We start from the raw sequence: 21,887 nt of genomic DNA on the forward strand, positions 1-21,887 counted from the left end.
CTTCTTCTTCTTCTCCTCCTCCTCTTCTTCTTCTTCTTCTTCTTCTTCTTCTTCTTCTTCTTCCTCCTCCTCTTCTTCTTCTTCTTCTTCTTCTTCTTCTTCCTCCTCCTCCTCCTCTTCTTCTTCCTCCCTCCTCCTCCTCCTCTCCTCCTCCTCCTCCTCTTCTTCCTTCCTCCTCTCTTCTTCTTCCTCCTCCTCCTCTTCTTCTTCCTCCTCCTCCTCTCTTCTTCCTCCTTCCTCCTCCTTCCTTCCTCTCCTCTTCCTCCTCCTCTTCCTCCTCCTCCTCTTCTTCCTCCTCCTCTTCCTCCTCCTCCTCTTCTTCCTCCTCCTCTTCCTCCTCCTCCTCCTCTTCTTCCTCTTCTTCCTCTTCTTCCTCTTCTTCCTCTTCTTCCCTCCTCCTCCTCCTCCTCCTCTCTCCTCCTCCTCCTCCTCCTCCTCCTCCTCCTCCTCCTCCTCTTCTTCTCTTCTTCCCTTCTTCCTCTTCTTCCTCCTCCTCCTCCTCCTCCTCCTCTTCTTCTTCCTCCTCCTCCTCCTCCTCCTCCTCCTCCTCCTCCTCCTCCTCCTCCTCCTCCTCTTCTTCTTTCTCCTCCTCCTCCTCCTCCCTCTCCCTCATTGTGCCCCAGTGCACGTTGGGATGAGATGAGGCTGGGCTGTGTGTAATCGCCCATTACGGGTTCTTGATCCATCTCATCAGACTCTGGCTGCAATGCCTCCTCTTTAATTCTCTGCAGAGAGCGTTGCAAAAGACAGACAATTGGGATGCTGACGCTAATGATGGCGTCATCGCCACTCACCATCTTGGTGGACCCTCAAAGTTTGTCAGGATGGTACATATGTCAGACATCCAGGTCCACTCCTGAGGTCTTATGTGTGGAGTCTGTCCTGAATATCGACGGCCTTGTTGCAGCTGGTACTCACAACTGCTCTCTTCTGCTCACAAATCCTTTGCAACATGTGGAGGGTAGAGTTCCAACGTGTGGGGACATCACACAAGCAGTCGGTGTGCCGGATGCTGCAAACGCTGCTGAAACACAGCAAGGGCGGCGGAAGCTGTAGCCGACTTGCGAAAATGAGCTGATTGGTGGCGTACTTTGACGAGCCGATCTGGCGACTCTGGGTACGATTTAAGAAACTGCTGAACCACGAGGTTAAGCACATGAGCCAGGCATGGTACGTGTATGATCTCGCCTCGCCTCAGAGCTGCCACCAGGCTTACGGCCATTGTCACACACGACCATGCCTGGATGTGTGTACAGCGGTCTCAACCACAGATCTGCCTGCTCTTTCACAGCTGTCCACAACTCACAAGCAGTGTGAGGTTTATCACCTAAGCTTATGAGTTTCAGCACAGCCTGTTCCCGCTTGGCTGAGGCAGTACTGCAGTGCTTCCAGCTTGTACTGATGTGGTGATATCTGAGATGGAGGCTGAACATGAGGAGGAGGAGGAGGATGATGCGCAGGAGCTGTAACACTGTGGGGCAACTCTGACTGACATAGGGCCCGCAATCCTTGGTTGGGAGGATGTGTTCCGTCCCAAGGTCCGACTGGGTCCCGGTTTCCACTATGTTTACCCAGTGTGTCGTCAGGGAGATGTACTGTCCCTGGCCACAAGCACTTGTCCACGTGTCCGTTGTCAGGTGGACTCTCCCAGTAACTGCGTTGAGGGCACGGCAGATGTTCTGGGACACGTGCTTGTGTAGTGCGGGGATGGCACACCGGGCAAAATAGTGTCGGCTGGGGACAGAGTACCGAGGGACGGCCACCGCGATAAGGTTGCGGAAGGATTCCGTCTCCACCAGCCTAAAAGACAGAATTTGCAACGCAAGCAGTCGTGAAATGTGCGAATTTAGGACTGTGGCCTGTGGGGCGTTGGCTGCGAATTTCCGCTTTCGTTCAAAGCTCTGGGATATGGACAATTGAACGCTGCAGTGGGACGTGGACGTTGATGCTGTTTCTTGAGAAACTGCCATAACAAGTGAAGACTGAGAGGAGGGGGCATCTTTGCATGCAGTATGGACAGGGATTGCTTTGCATTCACAACAGGGGGTTCTATTACACGCACAACAGCGGAAGAAGCAGTGGTGACACCCGCTGACACTGGTCGTGGACCCTGGGGTTCGCCCCACAAAGTCGGGTGCTTTACTGACATGTGCTTGATCGTGCTGGTGGTGGTCAGGCTTGTAGTTTTGTCACCCCTGCTGATGCTGGCATGGCAGGTGGTACAAATGGCCTTTTTGGGGTTATCAGCAGAGTCTTTAAAAAAATTCCAGACTCTGGAAGACCTACCGGTTGTACTGGCGACGTCCCTCGTGTTGGTGTTACGGGGAACTGTTGCCCGCCTTCTGTGTGCGGCCACCACACTGCTTCTTCCTGCCTGTTGGGGTACTCTGCCTCCGTCCCCATGTGTGCTGCTGGCCTCGCTCTGCGTGTCCTCCTGCCACGTTGGGTCAGTTACTAGATTATCCACCACCTCCTCCTCTTCCACTTGCGCACCACGATCCTCCTCCTCACTTTGTGGCAATTGTGTCTCATCATTGTCCACCTCTTGTGACAAATTGCCAGCGTCGACTTCCTGTGGCCGTGGCTGTTCAAATATTTGGGCATCGCTACATGGGATCTCCTCTTCCACCACTTCAAGCGGAGCAGGCGAGGGGCACAAATATGGAAATGGACCAGTGAACAGCTCTTCAGAGTGTCCAAGTGTGGGATCAGTTGCTGTCTGACGACACTCGGCATGGTGGGAGGAAGGAGCATCAGGGTGAGGAGGAGTATGCGGTCGAGACTCACGGCTACTAAGAGTTGACCGTGTGGAAGACAGACCGGAGGTGGTGGTGCCCAGGTAACTGGAAGTATTATCTGCTATCCAATTAATAATCTGTTCACACTGATCAGTTCGCAATACTGGTGGTGTTCTGTGCTTCCCTAGTAATTCAGTCAAGAAGTGGGAGCGAGAAGATGTGGCTGTTGGTTGTGGCACATTTTCACCTTGGCCACGGCCCCGTCCTCTGCACGAACCATCACCAGAACGTCCACTTCCACGTCCCCTGCCATGCGTTTTGCCCATTGTAAATGAAGTAAAATAGGTTACACTCGCACTATCAATGGAAAAAGGGTAATAAAAAGGAGATTAGAACTGTGGAAGAGGAAAACCACAGTTCTATTTCTTTGGCCTACACCAAACTCTTTTAAACAGATATATTGGTGTCTGACCAGTCACAGACGCACTCAATTTTTTTTTTTTGGGGGGTGGGGAATACCAAAAGGTTAATAAGACGCGTATTTGTACAGTCTGACTGAGGGAAAAACAAAACAAAACAGAATTTAGATTTAAAAAAAAAAAAAAAAAGAATTTTTCCTGAGACCGGGTGATAAGTCTAGCAATTTGACTAACAGGATCACCCAGGACTGTAATGCAGCGTTTGCTGGTATAACCACTGCGTCTCCTATACAGTCTGCATGATATCTGGGATGGATATTAGTCCTGAGAAGGACTGTTTGTTTGATTTGGCAGGCTTTAGAGACCCTACACTACCTATTTCACTCTATATATCTCTCCCTAACTCGGCAGCACTGACCCTACACTGGCTGATCCGTAGCGACTGTGTCCAAGATGGCGGCACCCAGTTTTAAATACTCAAGGTGATGCTGTGCGGCCAGCCAATCACTGTAATAGCCACAAACAACATGGCTGCGGCATTCCAGTGACTGGCAGGCAATCCCTGCATGTACATTGACTCTGTAAAGAGCGCCAAACGTGCAGGGCGGATACCCAAGCTACCGCTCGAGTAACCCTGAAATGCTCGGTGCTCGCCGAACATCCCTAGTAGTGAGATGCTCGGGCGAGTACCGAACAGTGTCGAGCATGCTCGCTCAACACTAGTGCTCGGTGATATGTTTGAATCACTCCCGTGTGCATGATTTGTGACGTTTTGACAGCTTTGATACATGTGAGGAATGTCTGCTACTTGCATATTCCTCACATGTATTAAAGCTGTCAAACCATCGCAAATCATGCACACGGGAGTGATTCAAACACATCACCGAGCACGCTGTAATACTCGGTGCTCTTACGAGTATACTCGGTGAAATGGTTAACAGAACATACTCGCTCATCACTAGCAGTTATCAGAAATAAATGTTATACAACCAAATGTTCAGTGATTAACAGAAAAGCTAAGTCTGTAAACTAATTTCAGTTTATATTGTAAATATTCTTGTTTGTAAATGAAAATGCAGACACTACTAGTATTTTGCACGTAACATATATTACACACACACTCTCACACTCGCCCGCTCACACTCGCCCTCTGGGGAAAAGAAGTATTTGATGCACTGCCGATTTTGCAAGTTTTCTCACCTTCAAAGAATGGAGAGGTCTGTAATTTTTATCATGTATACACTTCACCTGTGAGAGACAGAATCTAAAAAAAAACTAAAAATCACATTGTATGATTTTTAAATAATTAAATTGCTTTTTATTGCATGAAATAAGTTTTTGATCACCAACCAACCAGCAAGAATTCTGGCTCACAGACTTGTTAGTTTTTCTTTGACAACACCATCCCAAACGTGAAGCATGGTAGCGGAAAAACCTCATACTTTGGGGGTGCCTTTCTGCAAAATGGACAGGACCATGAAAATACTCAGGGTGACTAAAAGTCATTGTGATTCTGAACCTGATGTTTGAAGAAAGTCACACATCAGACTCACACATCAAAATCAAAGATCATTTGAATTTGGCTTGGAGGAGGTATTTCTGAAAGTCCCAATCCGTTTCAGACAGGTTTGAACTCCCAGGTTTCATCAGCTGAGTTTATACCTCAGTGGCTAGTGCACTGGCTTCTTGACACAGAATTTTGGGTTCAAGTCCCATCATCAAACAGTGACTTTTTTATTATTATTATTACAGTTGTAAAAGTCACTTATCAAAGTCACTTGTCAGGATCACTTGTCAGGGTATTTAGCCTCAAACTGACATCATTCTGATGTTTGATTTTGATCTCTGATCATATTCTAAAATGGACACTGCAGGAATGGGCCAGAATCCCTGCTGCAGTGTGTTCAAACTTGGTCAACGACTACAGGAAAATGTCTGACCTCGCTAATTGCATTCCTGTGTTATATATATGTATATATATGTATATATATATATATATATATATATATATATATATATATATATATATATATATATATATATATATATATATATATATATATATATATATATATATATATATATATATATAATATATATAATATATATTTTACACATACTCATTTGTATTAATTTTGTTTGCCTAAAGCATTTATAAATTTACTAATTGATTAAAACTTTTTTTTTTTTATTAGTTGTTGGAATGGAGGAACAAAAGACCCTCTTGAATAAGGAACTTGCCTTACTTACCCAGCTCAATGCCAAGGTAACTCATTCATATAATCACTTTTATTACTTCTAAAAAAAATACTTTTACTTATGAGGAAAATGTACTCAAACCTTCATTCACTATCTTTTTGGTTTTATGGTACATGAACGTGTTCTAAACTATGTGTTTTATAAAGGCCACTTGCATTTTGAGAAGAAGCACAGAAACTTTTTTTTTTTTTTAATTGCAAAAAGAAACTACTTCATGTCACAAGTAAAAACTTTTGGTGTAATTTAACCTCTTAAACCCTTTACCCCCATCCTTAACCTCTTTACCCTCGAGGGTGGTTTGCATGATAATGACCAGGCCAATTTATACAATTCTGACCACTGTCACTTTATGAGGTAATAACTTTGAAACACTTCAACGGATCCCACTGATTCTGAGATTGTTTTTTCATAGCATATTGCACTTCATTATAGTGTTAAAATTTCATCCATATGATTTGCGTTTATTTGTGAAAAAATCGGAAATTTGGCGAAAATTTTGAAAATTTTACAATTTTCAAACTTTGAATTTTCATGCCCTTAAATCAGAGAGATATGTCACACAAAATAGTTAAGAAATAACATTTCCCACATGTCTACTTTACATCAGCACAATTCTGGAACCAACATTTTTTTTTTGTTAGGAAGTTATAAGTTGACCAGCAATTTCTCATATTTCCAACAAAATTTACAAAACAAATTTTTTAGGGACCACATCACATTTGAAGTGACTTTGAGAGGCCTTTATGACAGAAAATACCCAAAAGTGACACCATTCTAAAAACTACATTCTTCAAAGTGCTCAAAACCACATTCAAGACATTCAAGAAGTTTATTAACCAGTCAGGTGCTTCACAGGAATTTTTGGAATGTGGAAGGAAAAAAATGAACATTTATTTTTTTTCACAAAAATGTTACTTGAGACCCCCAATTTTAAGCTAGGGTAACAGGAAAAATGAACCCCAAACTTTGTGCTATTTCTCCTGAGCACGCCAATACCCCATATGGGGGGGGAAACCACTGTTTGGGAGCACGGCAGGGTTCGGAAGGGAAAGAGCACCATTTGACTTTTTGAATGTAAAATTTGCTTGAATAATTAGCGGATGCCATGTTGGGTTTGAAAAGCCCCTGATGTGACTAAACAGTGGAAACCCCCCCCACAAGTGACCCCATTTTGGAAACTAGACCCCTCAAGGATTTTATCAAGGGGTATAGTGAACATAGTATAGTGTACCCAGAGGTACGACACAGAATATGATAACATTAGGCTTTCGTATTGAATAAGCTGTCATTAGTCTTGAGGGCAAGTGCTCGCTACTTGAGTTTGCATCGGGTACTCAGGTATGCACCATGTATCGCGGATACTCGAATGACATGCTCGAGTCCCCGCCCCGCATGTTTCACGGTTGTTAGACACCCCAAAAAAAACATGTGGGGATCGCTCGTGCATGGCAGGACATCCCCGCAAGGTTTTTTTTGGCCGCAAAGCATGTGGGGCGTAGACTCGAGCATGTCACTCTAACACCCGCAATACTCGGTGCATACCCGAGCACCCGATGCAAACTCAAGTAGCGAGCACTTGCGCTCAGCACTAGTCGCCATATCGTCATATTTTTTTCCATTACTTTTGAAAAATCCCGAGCCTGGCCCTAGCGCGAGCCTGGCCCTAGCGCGAGCCTGGCCCTAGCGCGAGCCTGGCCCTAGCCCTAGTCCTAGCGCGAGCCTAACTCTAGCCCTAGTCCTAGCGCGAGCCTAACTCTAGCCCTAGTCCTAGCGCGAGCCTAACTCTAGCCCTAGTCCTAGCGCGAGCCTAACTCTAGCCCTAGTCCTAGCGCGAGCCTAACTCTAGCCCTAGTCCTAGCGCGAGCCTAACTCTAGCCCTAGTCCTAGCGCGAGCCTAACTCTAGCCCTAGTCCTAGCGCGAGCCTAACTCTAGCCCTAGTCCTAGCGCGAGCCTAACTCTAGCCCTAGTCCTAGCGCGAGCCTAACTCTAGCCCTAGTCCTAGCGCGAGCCTAACTCTAGCCCTAGTCCTAGCGCGAGCCTAACTCTAGCCCTAGTCCTAGCGCGAGCCTAACTCTAGCCCTAGTCCTAGCGCGAGCCTAACTCTAGCCCTAGTCCTAGCGCGAGCCTAACTCTAGCCCTAGTCCTAGCGCGAGCCTAACTCTAGCCCTAGTCCTAGCGCGAGCCTAACTCTAGCCCTAGTCCTAGCGCGAGCCTAACTCTAGCCCTAGTCCTAGCGCGAGCCTAACTCTAGCCCTAGTCCTAGCGCGAGCCTAACTCTAGCCCTAGTCCTAGCGCGAGCCTAACTCTAGCCCTAGTCCTAGCGCGAGCCTAACTCTAGCCCTAGTCCTAGCACGAGCCTAACTCTAGCCGTTTCGTTTTTACGCCTTTCCTCGTGCCGTAAAAGTGATTAGGTAACTTTATTTTTCGGGTCGGTGTGATTACTGCGATGCCAGATTCATATCGGGTTTTCATGATTGACAGCTGTCACACACTAAAAGACGCTTATTTTTGCGAAGACTAGTTTTTGCATTGCCATATTTTGAGAGCTATAATTTTTCCATATTTCAGCCGGCCGGGGATTAATGTGCCGGGAGCGGTGCGGGACCGCTCCTAGCACATAGCATCGGGTGTCAGCTGTGACAATAAGCTGACACCCGGGGGCCATCGCCTCGCACCGCTTGTGTGCAGGCTTGATCACATTCTGCGTAATGGTACCTCCCTAGCACAATAGGCCAGGGGCACAAGGACATACTATTACCACATACGTCAGAAAGGGGTTAAGCCTGTTTGCACCTTCATGACCAGGCCAAATCTGACCAGTGTCACTTTGAGGTAATAACTCTGGAATTCTTCAGTGTATCTCATTGATTCTGAGATTTCGTTTTTTCGTGACGTATTGTACTTCATGATAATGGTAAAATTTGTTCGATATGACGCGTTTATTTGTGAAAAAAAGTTTTCCGAAATTTTTTTAGTTTTTATGCCCTTAAATCAGAGTTATGAAATGAGGAGTTTATAGGGAGACAAAATAGGAAGCGCAGGCTTCTAAGTGTAGAAGTTGGATTCCATGGGTATATACTCAGTATAAATCCACTCACCTATCTGGTGTCTTGAGGTACTCCATGTAAATCCAATCAGTGGATTACTCCATTCCTCTTTCTATTCAGTTTGCTGCAGAAATCTGGGAACTAATGAGAGCACTGGACAGGGCTTTCATGGGCGATACCACTTTTGTAAATATTTTTCCCCACAATATGCGCTCCTGAAGGATGATGATGGAACTCTATATTTGGATTCGAAGATAATTTTTATGGCATGATATTATACCTGAGGAAGGCTCAAAAGTCGAAACCAGTTGTATTTTAGTAAAAATTATCTTCGAATCCGAATATCGAGTTCCATCATCATCCTTCAAGAGCGCATATTGGTGGTAAATCAGAGTTATGTCACACAAAATAGTTAATAACTAACATTTCAAACATGTTTAGTTTACATCAACAATTTTTTTTTTTTTGTTAAGTTATAAGGGTTAAAAGTTTTCTAATTTTTCCAACAAAATTTACAAAAACCTTTTTTTCTCCAATAACCCCCCCATGACAGCACCAAAGGAGGATGTCACCCCACCCTAATAGGGACAGGAAACAGAAAGAGCTCAAATAGCGCCTCTCTCATCCTCCCTACTGTGTTTTTCCTGTCCCTATTGGGATGAAGAGGTCATCCAGGGTGCTCTGTGCCAGCGGCAGACAGCCAGCATAACTTTTTAAGCTGGGCAGCTGAGACCAAGCGGTGTTCTCCTCCTCCCCTTATGCTGCTCCCATCTCCTCTGGGACTCGGGACCCCCATCCCCACAGAGTCTGCGCCTGCGGGTAAGGTCCAGTGGGTGTCGGGGGGGAGGCATCCTCAAGCTCTCCAGCCCAGCCCCCCCCCTCTCTCAAGCGGCCTCCGGCGATCTCCATAGCGGGAGAGGCACGCCGGATCCCGGAAGTGACGCGGACCGCTGGATGACGTCTCTTCCGGTCTGCGTTCCTCCCTGGAACGCAAGAACCTAAAAACGTCCGGAAAGTGACGTGGGACGCCGAAACAGGGTCCCTTAGGTTACTTCCGGTCCGTCTAGGGCAATGGGGTCGTCTGGAAGTGGCACAAAAAAAAAAAAAACGCAGGTGATCACAGGTGTTCCTTCTTCACAAATTGGACCAAGAGGGAGGAGCCTTCCCACCCCACTCCCCAGGGAAAGAGGGAGAGCGCTGAGTCCAGTTGCCTATATAAGATCCCTGGACAGAAGAAATCTAGGGTAGGACCTAATCCGTTTTGTATTTTTATACACTGGATGGTCAGAAATCTATCTTTTCCATGTCTGCGGAGCCCAGCACGATTCCAGTCCCAGTAAGTCTGGCACTGGGAGTCCTTTCCTAGGTGCAGGTTAGAATTGATACATTAATTACACTTCTCCCTCTTTTTTAGGGGGACAAGGATCTTGCACCAGGAAATAAGTCTAGCCGAAAGTGTGCTACATGTGCAAAAAAACTATCTTCTTCAAACAAAAAATATTTATGCCAAAAATGTACGGAGAAAATTATTATGGAAGAGCAGCCGTCCCTCATAGATGGAATCAAGGGGATAGTCCGTCAAGAGTAGTGTTGAGCCACCCCCGTAGTGTTCGAGTTCGGTTCGGTTCGTCGAACACCCGTGTGTTTGCCGAACTGTTCGTCGAACTGTTCGTCGAACACCTTCGAACACCGTTAAAACCAATGGCAGGCAAACAAAAACACATAGAAACACATAGAAAACACCTTCAAAGGTGTCCAAAAGCTGACAAACTGCTCAGAAGACACAACTAACACATGGAAAAGTGACAAGTACATATAGTCATGCGAAAATAAAAGAGGTGGAGGAGTAAAAGGAGGGGGAGACACAGATATAGGCATGTCATGCCCTTCTAAAATCCAAAAAGTGAGAAGCCGACACGGCCAGTCCGCTCCTGCCCGTGCCACCTCCGTGTCGCCGGGTTTGTGCCAGAGCCGCGGTGAACCCTGATGGCCAGCCCCCCTCTCCCAATACTGGTGCCTGTCCGCTGGTGGGTCGAGCGAGCCCCCCTGTGGTGGAGGCAGCTCTAAGCTTTTTAATTTAAATTCTCTCTAATTTGAATGAATACACTTTAAATCCATTTACAAGGATCTATTGGAGGGCAAGTCTCATGCCAGCAGCCGCGTAATTCCAGCTCCAGTAGCGTCCACTAAAGCTGCTGCAGTTAAAAAGCTTTTATAAGGATCGAGCTCGGCTGTCCACCGCAAGGCATCCTACTGCCAGTCCCAGCCCCTATGCCTTGGGGTGCCTCCTGATGCTCTTCACTGAGTATCCCATGGTCCCGAAGCATTTCCTTTGAAAAAATTAAGTGTCTAAACTACAGTTGGTGTAGCTTGCTTAACAACCGGGATAATCCGCTGACTAGCAGACACTGCTACTAGGCACAAAGTATTTCCTGGGCTAGATGCAGTTAAAAATTTGTAATTAGATACTCTCGTTGGATGCTGAGAAAGCATTCCATAGAGTCTCCTGGCACGCCATATATGATTCTCTTAAAAAGCTTGGGGTAGGGGTCTAGGGGACCCTTTTATAGCCAAAATCACGGCCCTGTATCGCAATACGTCACCTAGGCTGAAGATAAATGGAACTGTAGCACCCTGAGGGCTCGGTTGCTACAGACGTATTGCACCTCACCCAGAGGTGTGATATCTCACTCTCAGGTAAGGATGGAGTGTGGATCAGGACCCGACACCTGCATGCATTACACCACATTGCCGTGGGGCAGGGCGACCAATATGCCCCTGAGATGGGCACGACAGTCCCTGTCCCTGGCTGGAGTGGGGGGAGGGAACACTGAGGAAGGGGAACCCTGTAGTGCAGGAGCAGGGAGGAAGCAGTTCCTGGGTGCATTGAGAAGGGAGTATAAAAGGTGGGCACCATCTTAGTTCAGTGCAGAGAAGTCTGAGCAGAAGTGGCAGGGAGCAGGGGCTCTGCATGAGCTCTGCTCCGGAGGCGGGCCTAGTAACAGAGGCCCAGGCCTGGAAGAGGGAGAAGGAAGGAAGAGGAGCGGAGAAGGCTCCAGGAACGAGGAATGAAGGGATCCCAGGGGTGCGGACGGGCGAGTCGCCACCGCACGCCCGAATCCACCTGCGTGGAGGGGTCAGGCCAAAGGGGGAGACCGGTCCCCGAACTAGTGGAGGCAGGAAACGACCCTCAGCTAGAAACCGGAGGCTCTGACATTTTATGTGGCGCAGCCCCTCGCTACACCCGCTAGGAAGGCACCACATAGGGTCAGGGAAACTGGCGCCAAGTTTACCAAGAGGAGGCCCGAGGCAGCCGGACAGAAGTGTTGGTAAGAAAGGCCAGACAAAGGACACACAAAGGGGGTCCTGTGAAGTGCTCCAAAGTTATCTGGGAGTTGTCTGAGCCCCTCACCTGGTGAGCACAGTACGACGTGGGCAGCCGTTACCTGCAGATGTGGTCTGGATAATAAGAACTGTGAGTAAAGGCCCTGGACTGCATCACTGACTCCGTGTCGCTACTGCTGCTGCCCTGCACCATCACCCCCATCCTCCGCATACACTGCCCTGAGGCTATACTCCTCCCGTGGGGAGTTATGCTACGCTCTGCTGCACCCACAACACCAGCCTCAGCGGTCTGCCCTGTAGCGGCGGTTCACTCTGACCGCAATCCACGGGTGGTGTAGTCGGACATTTAAACATCAAAACCACATAAATAGTTCCGCCACTGGTTTGACCGCCCTGAGCCACGGAACCGGGTCGCCGCCACGAAGACTACAACCACCAGCATCCACCAAAAAGGGTCCGGCTCCGGGTGTCCCAAGGCCCAGGGGGTGCGTCAGAACATTTTCATCACCTTTCACAATCACCAATGGGACAAGGCAGGGATGTCCTCTGTCCCCTCTCTTATACATCCTAGTGACGGAGCACCTGCTCTCATCAATTCGCCATAACCCCAATATTAGGTGGATTGAGGTGGGAGGCACCGAGTACAAGTGCTCTCTATTTGCTGATGATGTCCTAGTATATATCACTCAATCACATATATCCATCCATGCTGTTATGGCTGAAATAGATCACTTTGTTACATGGTAAAATTTTAAAATCAATGCAGCGAAGTCTGAGGCCCTCGATGTCTCCCTCCCCAAATCCATATAGGATTCCATCCAGTCCAACTTTCCCTTTGCCTGGCCCTCACAGGGTATCAAATACTTAGGAATTCCTATTCATAGAGACCTCTCCCATCTATGTTATCTTAATTTTGGGCCCTTTATTGAACAATTCCATACAGACCACGGTTGGCAAGTTATAACTGTAAGATTCACTACGTGAACCACTGGTGTTTTGTGGAAAAGCACATGTACACTGTGTTCCAAATTATTATGCAAAAAGTGTTTAGGAGTGATAAGGGAAGAATTTGTTTGTTTGTCAGTTAAACTCATTGATGGTGATGTGTGTCAGGGCTCTTTATATCACTGTAAGCAATTGCAGACACCTGTGCTAATTAGTTTGGCAGGTGTGTCCAATGAAAGGCAAGACTACTTAAGAAGGCTCTCTCACATTATTAAGCAGCCTACATTTTCTGCCAAAATGGGAAAGAAAAAGGATGTGTCGGCTGCTGAGAAGCAACAAATTGTGGAGTGTTTAGGTCAAGGCATGACTACAATCAACATTGTGCGATGATCAGGATGAAGTGTCTTGGCAATCAAGAAGTATGTAGCTGATTCACAGTACACACGTGTGCGTGCTGATAAGGGCAAATTGAGGACTCTTTCCTACAGGCAATTACGTCAGGTTGAAAGAGCAGCGGCAAAAAAGCCTTGTCATAGCAGCAGACAAGTTTTTGAAGCTGCTTGTGCCTCCAACGTCCCCCGAACAACAAGATGCAGGGTCCTTCAGAGGTTTGCAGCTGTGCATGCGCCATCCTGTCGACCTCCTCTATCCACTTCACACAAGCAGAAACGGCTCCAGTGGGCCAAACATTACATGAAGACTGATTTCAAAACTGTTTTGTTCACGGATGAGTGCCGTGCAGCGCTCGATGGTCCAGATGGATGGAGTGGAGGATGGCTGGTTGATGGACACCCCACGCAAACACTGCTACAGCGCCAACAAGGAGGAGGTGGAGTAATGTTTTGGGCTGGAATCATGGGGAGAGAGATTGTCGGCCCCTTTAGGATCCCTGAAGGCGCTAAAGATGAACTCCATAATGTATGTGGATTTTCTCAAACAGCACTTCCTGCCATGGTTCAAGAAGAAGAACCGTGTATTTCACAGCAAGATCATTTTTCTGCATGATAATGCACCATCTCATGCTGCACATAAAACATCTGCATCTCTGGCTGATATGGGCATAAAAGGGGACAAACTTATGGTGTGACCCCCATGCTCCCCTGACCTCTACCCCATTCAGAACCTTTGGAGCATCATTAAAAGGAGTGTCTATGATGGCGGGAGGCAGTTCACATCTAAGCAACAGCTCTGGGAGGGTATTCTGTCCTCATGCAAAACAATTGAAGCAGAAACCATCCAAAACCTGACAAATTCAATGGACGAGAGAGTTCAGAAGCTCCTTTCGAACAAGGGGTCCTATGTGAAAATGTAACATCACCTAGAATAAAGTTTTGAGTTGAAAACTGTTTGATTTCAGTTTCTAACAACCTGCTAATGCTTATAATTTCAAAAATGACCATTTTTTTGGTCTTTATTAAAATGAAAAGGTTGATCGAAAAGTTTGGGGGATCTAAGAGTGTGGCAACCCAGTAGTCATGATTACTTCGAATTCTGACAATATGAGGGTCATGCTGCAGGTAGTGCAGCAAGAAGGCACTTATGTGTCTTGCGCATCTCGGAGCCCCAAAATTATTTTCCGGGCTAGATGCAGCTAAAAATTATTTTTAATTTTAAATCTGGTGGAGCTTATTATAGATGGCCTAATAGGATCAGTGCTGCACACTGCTACAAAGCCCAAATTATTTTCCAGTCAAGATACAGATAAACATGATTAGTAATTTGAAAGCTTAAAACGTTTGGTAGGGTGATTTTAACCAATCATCAAGCTTTTACTCTCCCCAGGATGACACAGGGGTAGAAAAGTCGTTTCGGATCCATGATTTGTTCATCTTTATGAACGTGAGTCTGTCTACATTATCAGTGGAGAGCCGCGTGCGCTTACCTGTCAGCACACCACCAGCAGCGCTGAACACACGTTCAGACAGAACGCTGGCTGCGGGGCATGACAAGATCTCCAAGGCGTAAGTGGCTAGCTCCGGCCATTTATCCAGATTGGAATCCCAAAAAGAGCAAGGGTCCAGTGACACAGTCGTGGCTTCAATGTTTACTTGGAGATACTCCTGTACCATCGCCTCTAGGCGTTGACTATGTGTCAGACTTCTTGTCTCCTGTGGCCTTGCAAAGGATGGGCTAAAAAAGTGGTGAAATGATTCCGCAAAATTGATGTTACCAGCAGATACTGTGGTTCTGTTACGGTTTGAGTGCTGAACACTTGACGGTCCCACGGTTGGCAAGTTGGAACTGTGAGATTCACTACGTGCACCACTGGTATTTTGTGGAAAAGCACATGTAAGATTCTGCAACAGTCTCTGCTGATACTCCTGCATGCGTGCATCCCTTTCTATGGCAGGAATAATTTCTGCAAATTTACTTTTGTACCAGGGATCTAACAGTGTGGCAACCCAGTAGTCAGGATTATTTCTAATTCTCACAATTCGAGGGTCATGTTGCAGGTAGTGCAGCAAGAAGGCACTCATGTGTGTTGCGCATCCAGGAGCACCAAGTCCCTGTTGTGTTGGTGGCGAGGTAACAATCATGCTTCCTTCCTCTGTCCTCTCCCCCCAACCTCGCACAACAGAAATGTGATCAAGGTCTCCCTCATCTGATGAGTCTTCCATCAGTTCGTCCTCCACTTCTTCCTGGGCTCCTGCACCTTCCTCACTAGTTTGGCTGCTACCATGCGCCCTGGTAAAACCATCTCCCCCACCCTCACATGCCTGCCGCCTTGGTGCTGCCGACCTTCTGGACCTTGCAGATGTTAGCCCTTCCGCATACAACTCCTCCTCTACTTCCTCCACCTCCTCTTCTGCCACCACCTGACTCCGAATTCTGTTTAACATGTGCTCCAGCATGTAAATCACCGGAATAGTCATGCTGATAATGGCATCGTTGGCACTAAACATCTTCGTCGCCATTTCAAAACTGTGCAGAAGGGTGCATAGGTCCCTGATCTGAGACCACTCCTCCAGCGTGATTTGCCCCACCTCTGAATCTCGTTGGCCCAGGCTATACGTCAGAACGTATTGCACCAGGGCTTGTCGGTGCTGCCACAGTCGCTGCAACATGTGCAGAGTTGAATTCCACCGGGTAGGCACATCGCATTTTAGCCAGTGAAGTGGCAGGCCCAACGACTTCTGTAGAGATGTAAGTCGCTGAGCTGCGGGATGCGAACGGCGGAAGTGAGCACACAGCGACCGTGCCCTCTGCAGAAGGCCATCTAGTCTGGGATAGTGGGCTAAAAATTGCTGAACAACCAGGTTCAACACGTGAGCCATACAAGGCACGTGTGTGACATTGCCCCGGCGAAGGGCCGCACCCAGGTTTGCAGCATTGTCGCACACGGCCTTCCCTGGTTTCAGGTCCAGTGGAGACAACCATTCATGAAATTGGTTCTCCAGAGCTGACCACAACTCCTCAGCTGTGTGACTCACATTTCCCAGACATTTCAATGTAAAAACCGCCTGATGACGTTGAGCCCTACTGCCAGCATAGTAAGGAGGTGTGCAGGATCCCTTCTGCGCAGTTAGAAAGCTTGTGGCATGACCAGACAGGCTTTGGGTGCAGGTAGAAGACCGAGAGGAGGTTGAGGAGGCAGAAGCAGTGGAGGAACTTTGACATAAAGAGGATTGACGCACAACTCGTGGGGACGGCAAGACTTGGACAGCAGCCCCTTGTCCTGCTGTCACCATAGTTACCCAGTGCCCAGTCAGCGACATGTAACGCCCCTGTCCATGCCTACTCGTCCAAGTGTCTGTGGTGAAATGCACCCTGTCACACACAGAGTTTCTCAAAGAAGCGGTGATGTTGTGTGCGACATGCTGGTGGAGCGCAGGCACACCTTTCTTTGAGAAGTAGTGCCGACTGGGCATCTGGTACTGGGGCACTGCGACGGACATAAGGTCTCGAAAATCCTCTGTGTCCACCAGGCGGAAAGGCAGCATTTCTGTAGCCAAGAGCTTGCAGATGGTGAAATTCAACCTCTTAGCTTTCTCATGGCTAGGAGGAAATGGTCTTTTACTTGTCCACATCTGAGGGACCGAGGGCTGGCTATTGTGCTTAGACGGGGTTGATAAGGGTGTCCCCGGCAAACTGCCGTTCTGTGAGGAAGATGCAGGCGGACATGTTAGGTTGCCTTCATCCAAAGGTGGTGCTATCGATGTCGGACAGCGCTCAACACCAGCTGGTGTTACCACCTCCAAAGAAAATGATGACCTGCCAATCACGCTGGCTGTTGCGGGTAAAGAGGTGGCAGGTCTGCGCCCCAAAACAGGTGTGACTGCTGTCCCCCCAGTCACAGAGGATGAAGAGGCCGCGGATGCACAAGATATGGCAGACTGTGGTTGGCCCGGCCGGCTAGGCCGCATTGTAGCACACTGAGCTTCCCACTGCAACTTATGCTTCATGTCCATGTGCCGGTTCATGCATGAAGTACTCAAACTATGTATTTTTTGGCCTCTACTTAGCTTTTGCTGACAAATGTTACAGATAACACGAGTTGGGTCATCTTTATCGATCTGAAAAAATGCCCAGGCTATGCAAGGCTTAGCACCCATGCGACCTGAAGAGCCACCACGACTTGTGGTGAGAGGCAGAGTTGTGTTTGAGGATGCAGTTGTTGACGTGCTTCCAGTACTACGTCTCTGTCCAGGAAGGCGCAACCTGACCTCGTCGTTACTAGCATCTTCCTCCACCTCCTCTGCTGACCTCATCTCTTGGCTGACTGTGGGTTGACAGTAAGTGGGATCTCCGACCTCATCATCATCACCCTGTGCGTTATCACACCCGTCGTCCTCAGAGCCAACCTGTTCCTGCCCTGACAAAAAACTAAAGTTGTCGCTCCAATCAGGTATTTGAGTCTTATCATCGTCTTCCTCATTGTCTCCACCAACAGGAGTTACAGTTTGGGAATGAGGGTCTACATTATGGTCAGAACCTTCTGCGTCTGGTCCTGGATCCGACTCATAAAGATTCTGGGCATCAGTGCAGATCATTTCCTCATCTGGATTCACAGAAGCGCTGGAGTCGACCTCTGATTCCCAGGCTATAGTATGAGTAAACAGCTCTGCAGACTCAACCATCTGTTCTACCTCATACTCAGACGGGCAGCTGGAGATTTGGGAGCTGTGAGGAAGCAAGTGCGATTTGGGTGACACCTTTGAGGACTGGAGTATTTGTGATGTTGAAGTTGATGTGGAGGAGAGCCCACTTAAAGGAGCACTTGATATCCGTTGAAGCACCTGCTGTTTTTGTGCCTCATCTGGAATTTGTAGCGATTGGCGTGGCCGTAAGAAAGGGATCTTATCACATTGTCCGCTAAAAGAAGTAGACATTTTAGTTTGGCTGGAAGATGGTCTTTCTTCTGCAGATGTTACTGTTGCTTTAACACCTACCCCACGGACACAACCTTTTTTCCCCTTCCCAACACGCCTATTCCCCTTTCCACCAGCAGCAGGCCTTTTTCCACTCATTTTGGTGGTTAACTAATTCACAACTCTGGAGTTGTTTGCACAAAAAAACAATGGATGGTAACCGAGCAGAGCTGAGTGGCCAAACTGTGGTATTAGGCCAAAACTATTGGCTGGGTTAGATGCAGAAAAAAATTATTTTTAATTTGCAACCTGATGGAGGTCAGTATAGATGGACTAATAGAGAAAGTCCGATACACTACTAGAAGGCCAAATATTTTTTCAGAGCTAGATGCAGAAAAAAATTATATTCAGTTTGCAACCTGATGGAGGTCAGTATAGATGGACTAATAGAGAAAGTCCGACACACTACTAGAAGGCCAAATATTTTTTCAGAGGTAGATGCAGAAAAAAATATATTCAGTTTGCAACCTGATGGAGGTCAGTATAGATGGATTAATAGAACAAGACCCACACACAGCTAGAAGCCCAATATTTTTTCAGAGGTAGATGCAGAAAAAAATATATTCAGTTTGCAACCTGATGGAGGTCAGTATAGATGGACTAATAGAATGATGCTATGCCCAAAAGATTTTACTTCACTAGGTGCAGTAAAAAAATTGGTATTCTATACACAGGTGGTATATCTTGCAACACAGATAGGCTACTCCACTGACTAACACACTCTGCAATAGGCCAAAAAGGATTAGCTTTGCTAGATTCAGCCAAATGCTGTGAAAAAAACTTGCACAGCACTGGCACAGACCTGCCTGGCAAAAACTGATAGGAACTCATGTAACCTAGTCCTGAAAAGGACTGCAATTACAATTAGTCTTTACTCCCACAACCGATCTATTTAAGAGCACAGACCTCCCTGATAAAAGTCGTAGGAAATGCTGTAACCTAGTCCTTTAAAAGGACTGCAATCACAACTATTCCCTACTCCCAAGCTATCTGTATATTTGTGCGAAAATTGGCTTGAAATTAACAAGGTATAGCGCACACAGCAACAGCGGTGCCGTCTAACACGCAGCTGCAGCAGTGAGAAAATGGTGGCGACGGGGAAAATGGCTTGGTCTTATAGGGCAAGGACATGTGACATACACTGCCAATGACACATGCCCTTGCTTGTGTGAAAAAAAGCACTTCGCTCCGTGTGTGCGCTGCTGATAGGCTGACAGATTGCACCTCCCCACTGTAAATGCGGGAAAGAGAAAAAAAAATGGAGATCTTCATTGTTCCTGCAGAGATCCATCCCCTGCCCCTCCCCCCACCCCGCTGTACACTCAAACTGCGTATTAACATTAATTTTCATCATTACTGAGAAAAAATCCAGTTATGATTTTGGTGCACGAACAGTTATCGAACATAACCTCGAACAGCCGAATTTTTCTCAAATTGTTCGTGTTCGCCGAACGGCTCGAACACCGCCCAAAACCGCTCGAATTTGAGATTGGCGAACAGTTCAAGTAGAACAACGCTCATCTCTAGTCAAGAGGTTCAATCTTCATTGGCCTCCTTTTCCCTATCCACTTCTGATTCGCCTCCAAAGGCTATGAAGAGGAAGACTTCCCTGGAAGAAAAAAGAGACTCAGACTCCCAAAATGAAATATCCCTTCCAGAAGACCTCATAGAGGAAGGTGAACTTTGCCCAGCAGAGGAAAGTCTGGAAAATAAGAAATTGCACTATGGCTGAAATCGTGGAACGGTGATGTGGCCTCCAAAATAGAACTCTGTTCCATTCCCTTCAGGGGAGAATATATGTTTGGCCAGGCCCTTGACGACCTCCTGGAGAAGGCGGCTGCTAAAAATAAATCCTTGCCGGAACCCAGACACTACAAAAAGTCCCCCTTTGGCCACCCTCGGGAGCAGAATCCCCAGTACAAGGGGAAAGGGAAGTCCGGTCGATGGAGCTACCCCAAAGGGGGGAAAGATAGGAATATTTTTTTCCCAAAAGGACAGCGACAACAGAAGCGGTGAAGCCAGAGCAGTAGGGGGACAAATCATGAAATACCTTCCCCAATGGCAAAAGATTTGCTCCAGTCAATGGGTCTTGAAAGCAATTCAAGAAGGGGTGAAGATCGAATTCTCCTCATATCCACCAAGAAAAGTGAGAATAACTCTTCTAACCTCCCCGAGATTAAAAACCGCCCTGATGTCCGGCCTAAGAAACCTGCTATCCTTGGGGGCTATTTCACCAGTCCAAAAAACAGAAAGACACACAGGCCACTATTCACGCCTGTTTATGATAAAACCAAACGGCACTTAGAGAATAATAATAAATCTGAAACCCTTAAATCAATACATCATCTACCGAAGTTTCAAAATGGAGTCCATCAAATCAGTAGTTCCCTTGATAGGACAAGAATATGTGATGGCAACCATCGACTTACAGGATGCATACTACCACGTCCCTATACATCCAACATACCGAAAACTTCTAAGATTTGCGGTGGTTCAAGAGGATCAGACGTTACATTTCCAATTCAACGTATTGCCATTCGGAATATCCTCAGCACCAAGAATATGTACCAAAATAATGTCAGAGGTAGTGGCTTTTATCAAAAAGGAGAAAATCTGCATTATTCCCTACCTCGACGACTTCTTACTAGTAGGTCCATCTGTGGCATCACTCCAGGAAGATCTGCAAAGAACAATCCAAATCCTGACCACCCTAGGGTGGTTGATAAATCCTCAAAAGTTAGACCTGGTCCCTGCCACAGAAAAAAAAGATTCCTGGGTGTTCTGTTAGACTCCGCCAGACAAACCTCCTTCCTACCAAAGGACAAGCAGATACTTTTGAGATCCAAGATAACGAATCTGAAGACCCGGAACAAGGTGTCCCTAAGATTCGCCATGTCAGCCCTTGGCTCCATGACAGCCCTGACAAGCTCACACCAGGGTATTGCAAACCCATATTCTTGCGGGAATTGGATATTTCGCCCCCGCACACTTCGTCCCCAGCATTTGGCCCCCAGGATGTTTTTTGCCCCCGCACATTTCACCCCCTTCCGCTCATATCGCCCCCAGTTCGCCCCGGTCCTGGGGCGAAATGTACCAGGGGGCGAACTGATGGGGGCGAATTGCTGGGGGCGAAAATTCCTATAACCTATTCTCGCACAGTGGGAAGGATCCCCAGACTCCCTAAACCAGAAGATCATGATCCCTCATTATGTGAAGACATTCCTGTCACTGTGGCTCAGCCCAAGAAACCTAAGAACAGGGGTTCCATGGTCTCAGTTCCCTCTGATAAGTCACGGTAGACGCCAGCAAGACTGAATGGGGAGCCATCGTCGCCCAAACCCCCTTCCAAGGGGTCTGGACAGAAGAGACCAGTAGAAAATCCTCCCAACTTCCGCGAATTAAAGGCAGTGGAGATGGCACTTAAAATATTGGCTCCAATCATTACGGGCAAACACGTAAAAGTCTATTCAGATAACATGACTACCGTAGCTAACCTTTCCCATCAAGGGAGTACAAGGTACAAGAATCTAAAAAGTATCTCAGCAAGAATATTCTTCTGGGCAGAAAGACATCTTCGTTCCTTATCAGGTCTGCACATAAAAGGCTTAGACAGCATCCAGGCCGATTTTCTGAGCAGAAGGAATCTCCATCTGGGGGAATGGGAACTGGACTCAGACATTTTCCACATGCTAACCAGACGATGGGGTCGTCCGGAGGTGGACCTCTTTGCAAGACGCCAGAACAACAAGGCAGAAAAATACTTC

The 21,887-nt window shown here is 47.2% G+C and overlaps 1 protein-coding gene across 4 annotated transcripts in view; it reads left to right on the plus strand.

Annotated features, from left to right (window-relative positions):
• Positions 1-21,887, plus strand: part of LOC141172247 (C-Jun-amino-terminal kinase-interacting protein 3-like) — a 394,188-nt gene that overhangs the window by 69,559 nt on the left and 302,742 nt on the right. For all 4 annotated transcript variants that reach the window (XM_073656238.1, XM_073656235.1, XM_073656236.1 and 1 more), the window contains exon 3: positions 5,353-5,423. In XM_073656238.1, the coding sequence (XP_073512339.1) occupies positions 5,353-5,423 (71 nt within the window). The remainder of the gene's footprint in view (positions 1-5,352; positions 5,424-21,887) is intronic.

The sequence above is a fragment of the Phyllobates terribilis genome, unplaced genomic scaffold, assembly GCF_046119375.1.
Source record: "Phyllobates terribilis strain yellow unplaced genomic scaffold, ASM4611937v1 Scaffold_12__6_contigs__length_324123572, whole genome shotgun sequence".
NCBI lineage: Eukaryota > Metazoa > Chordata > Amphibia > Anura > Dendrobatidae > Phyllobates > Phyllobates terribilis.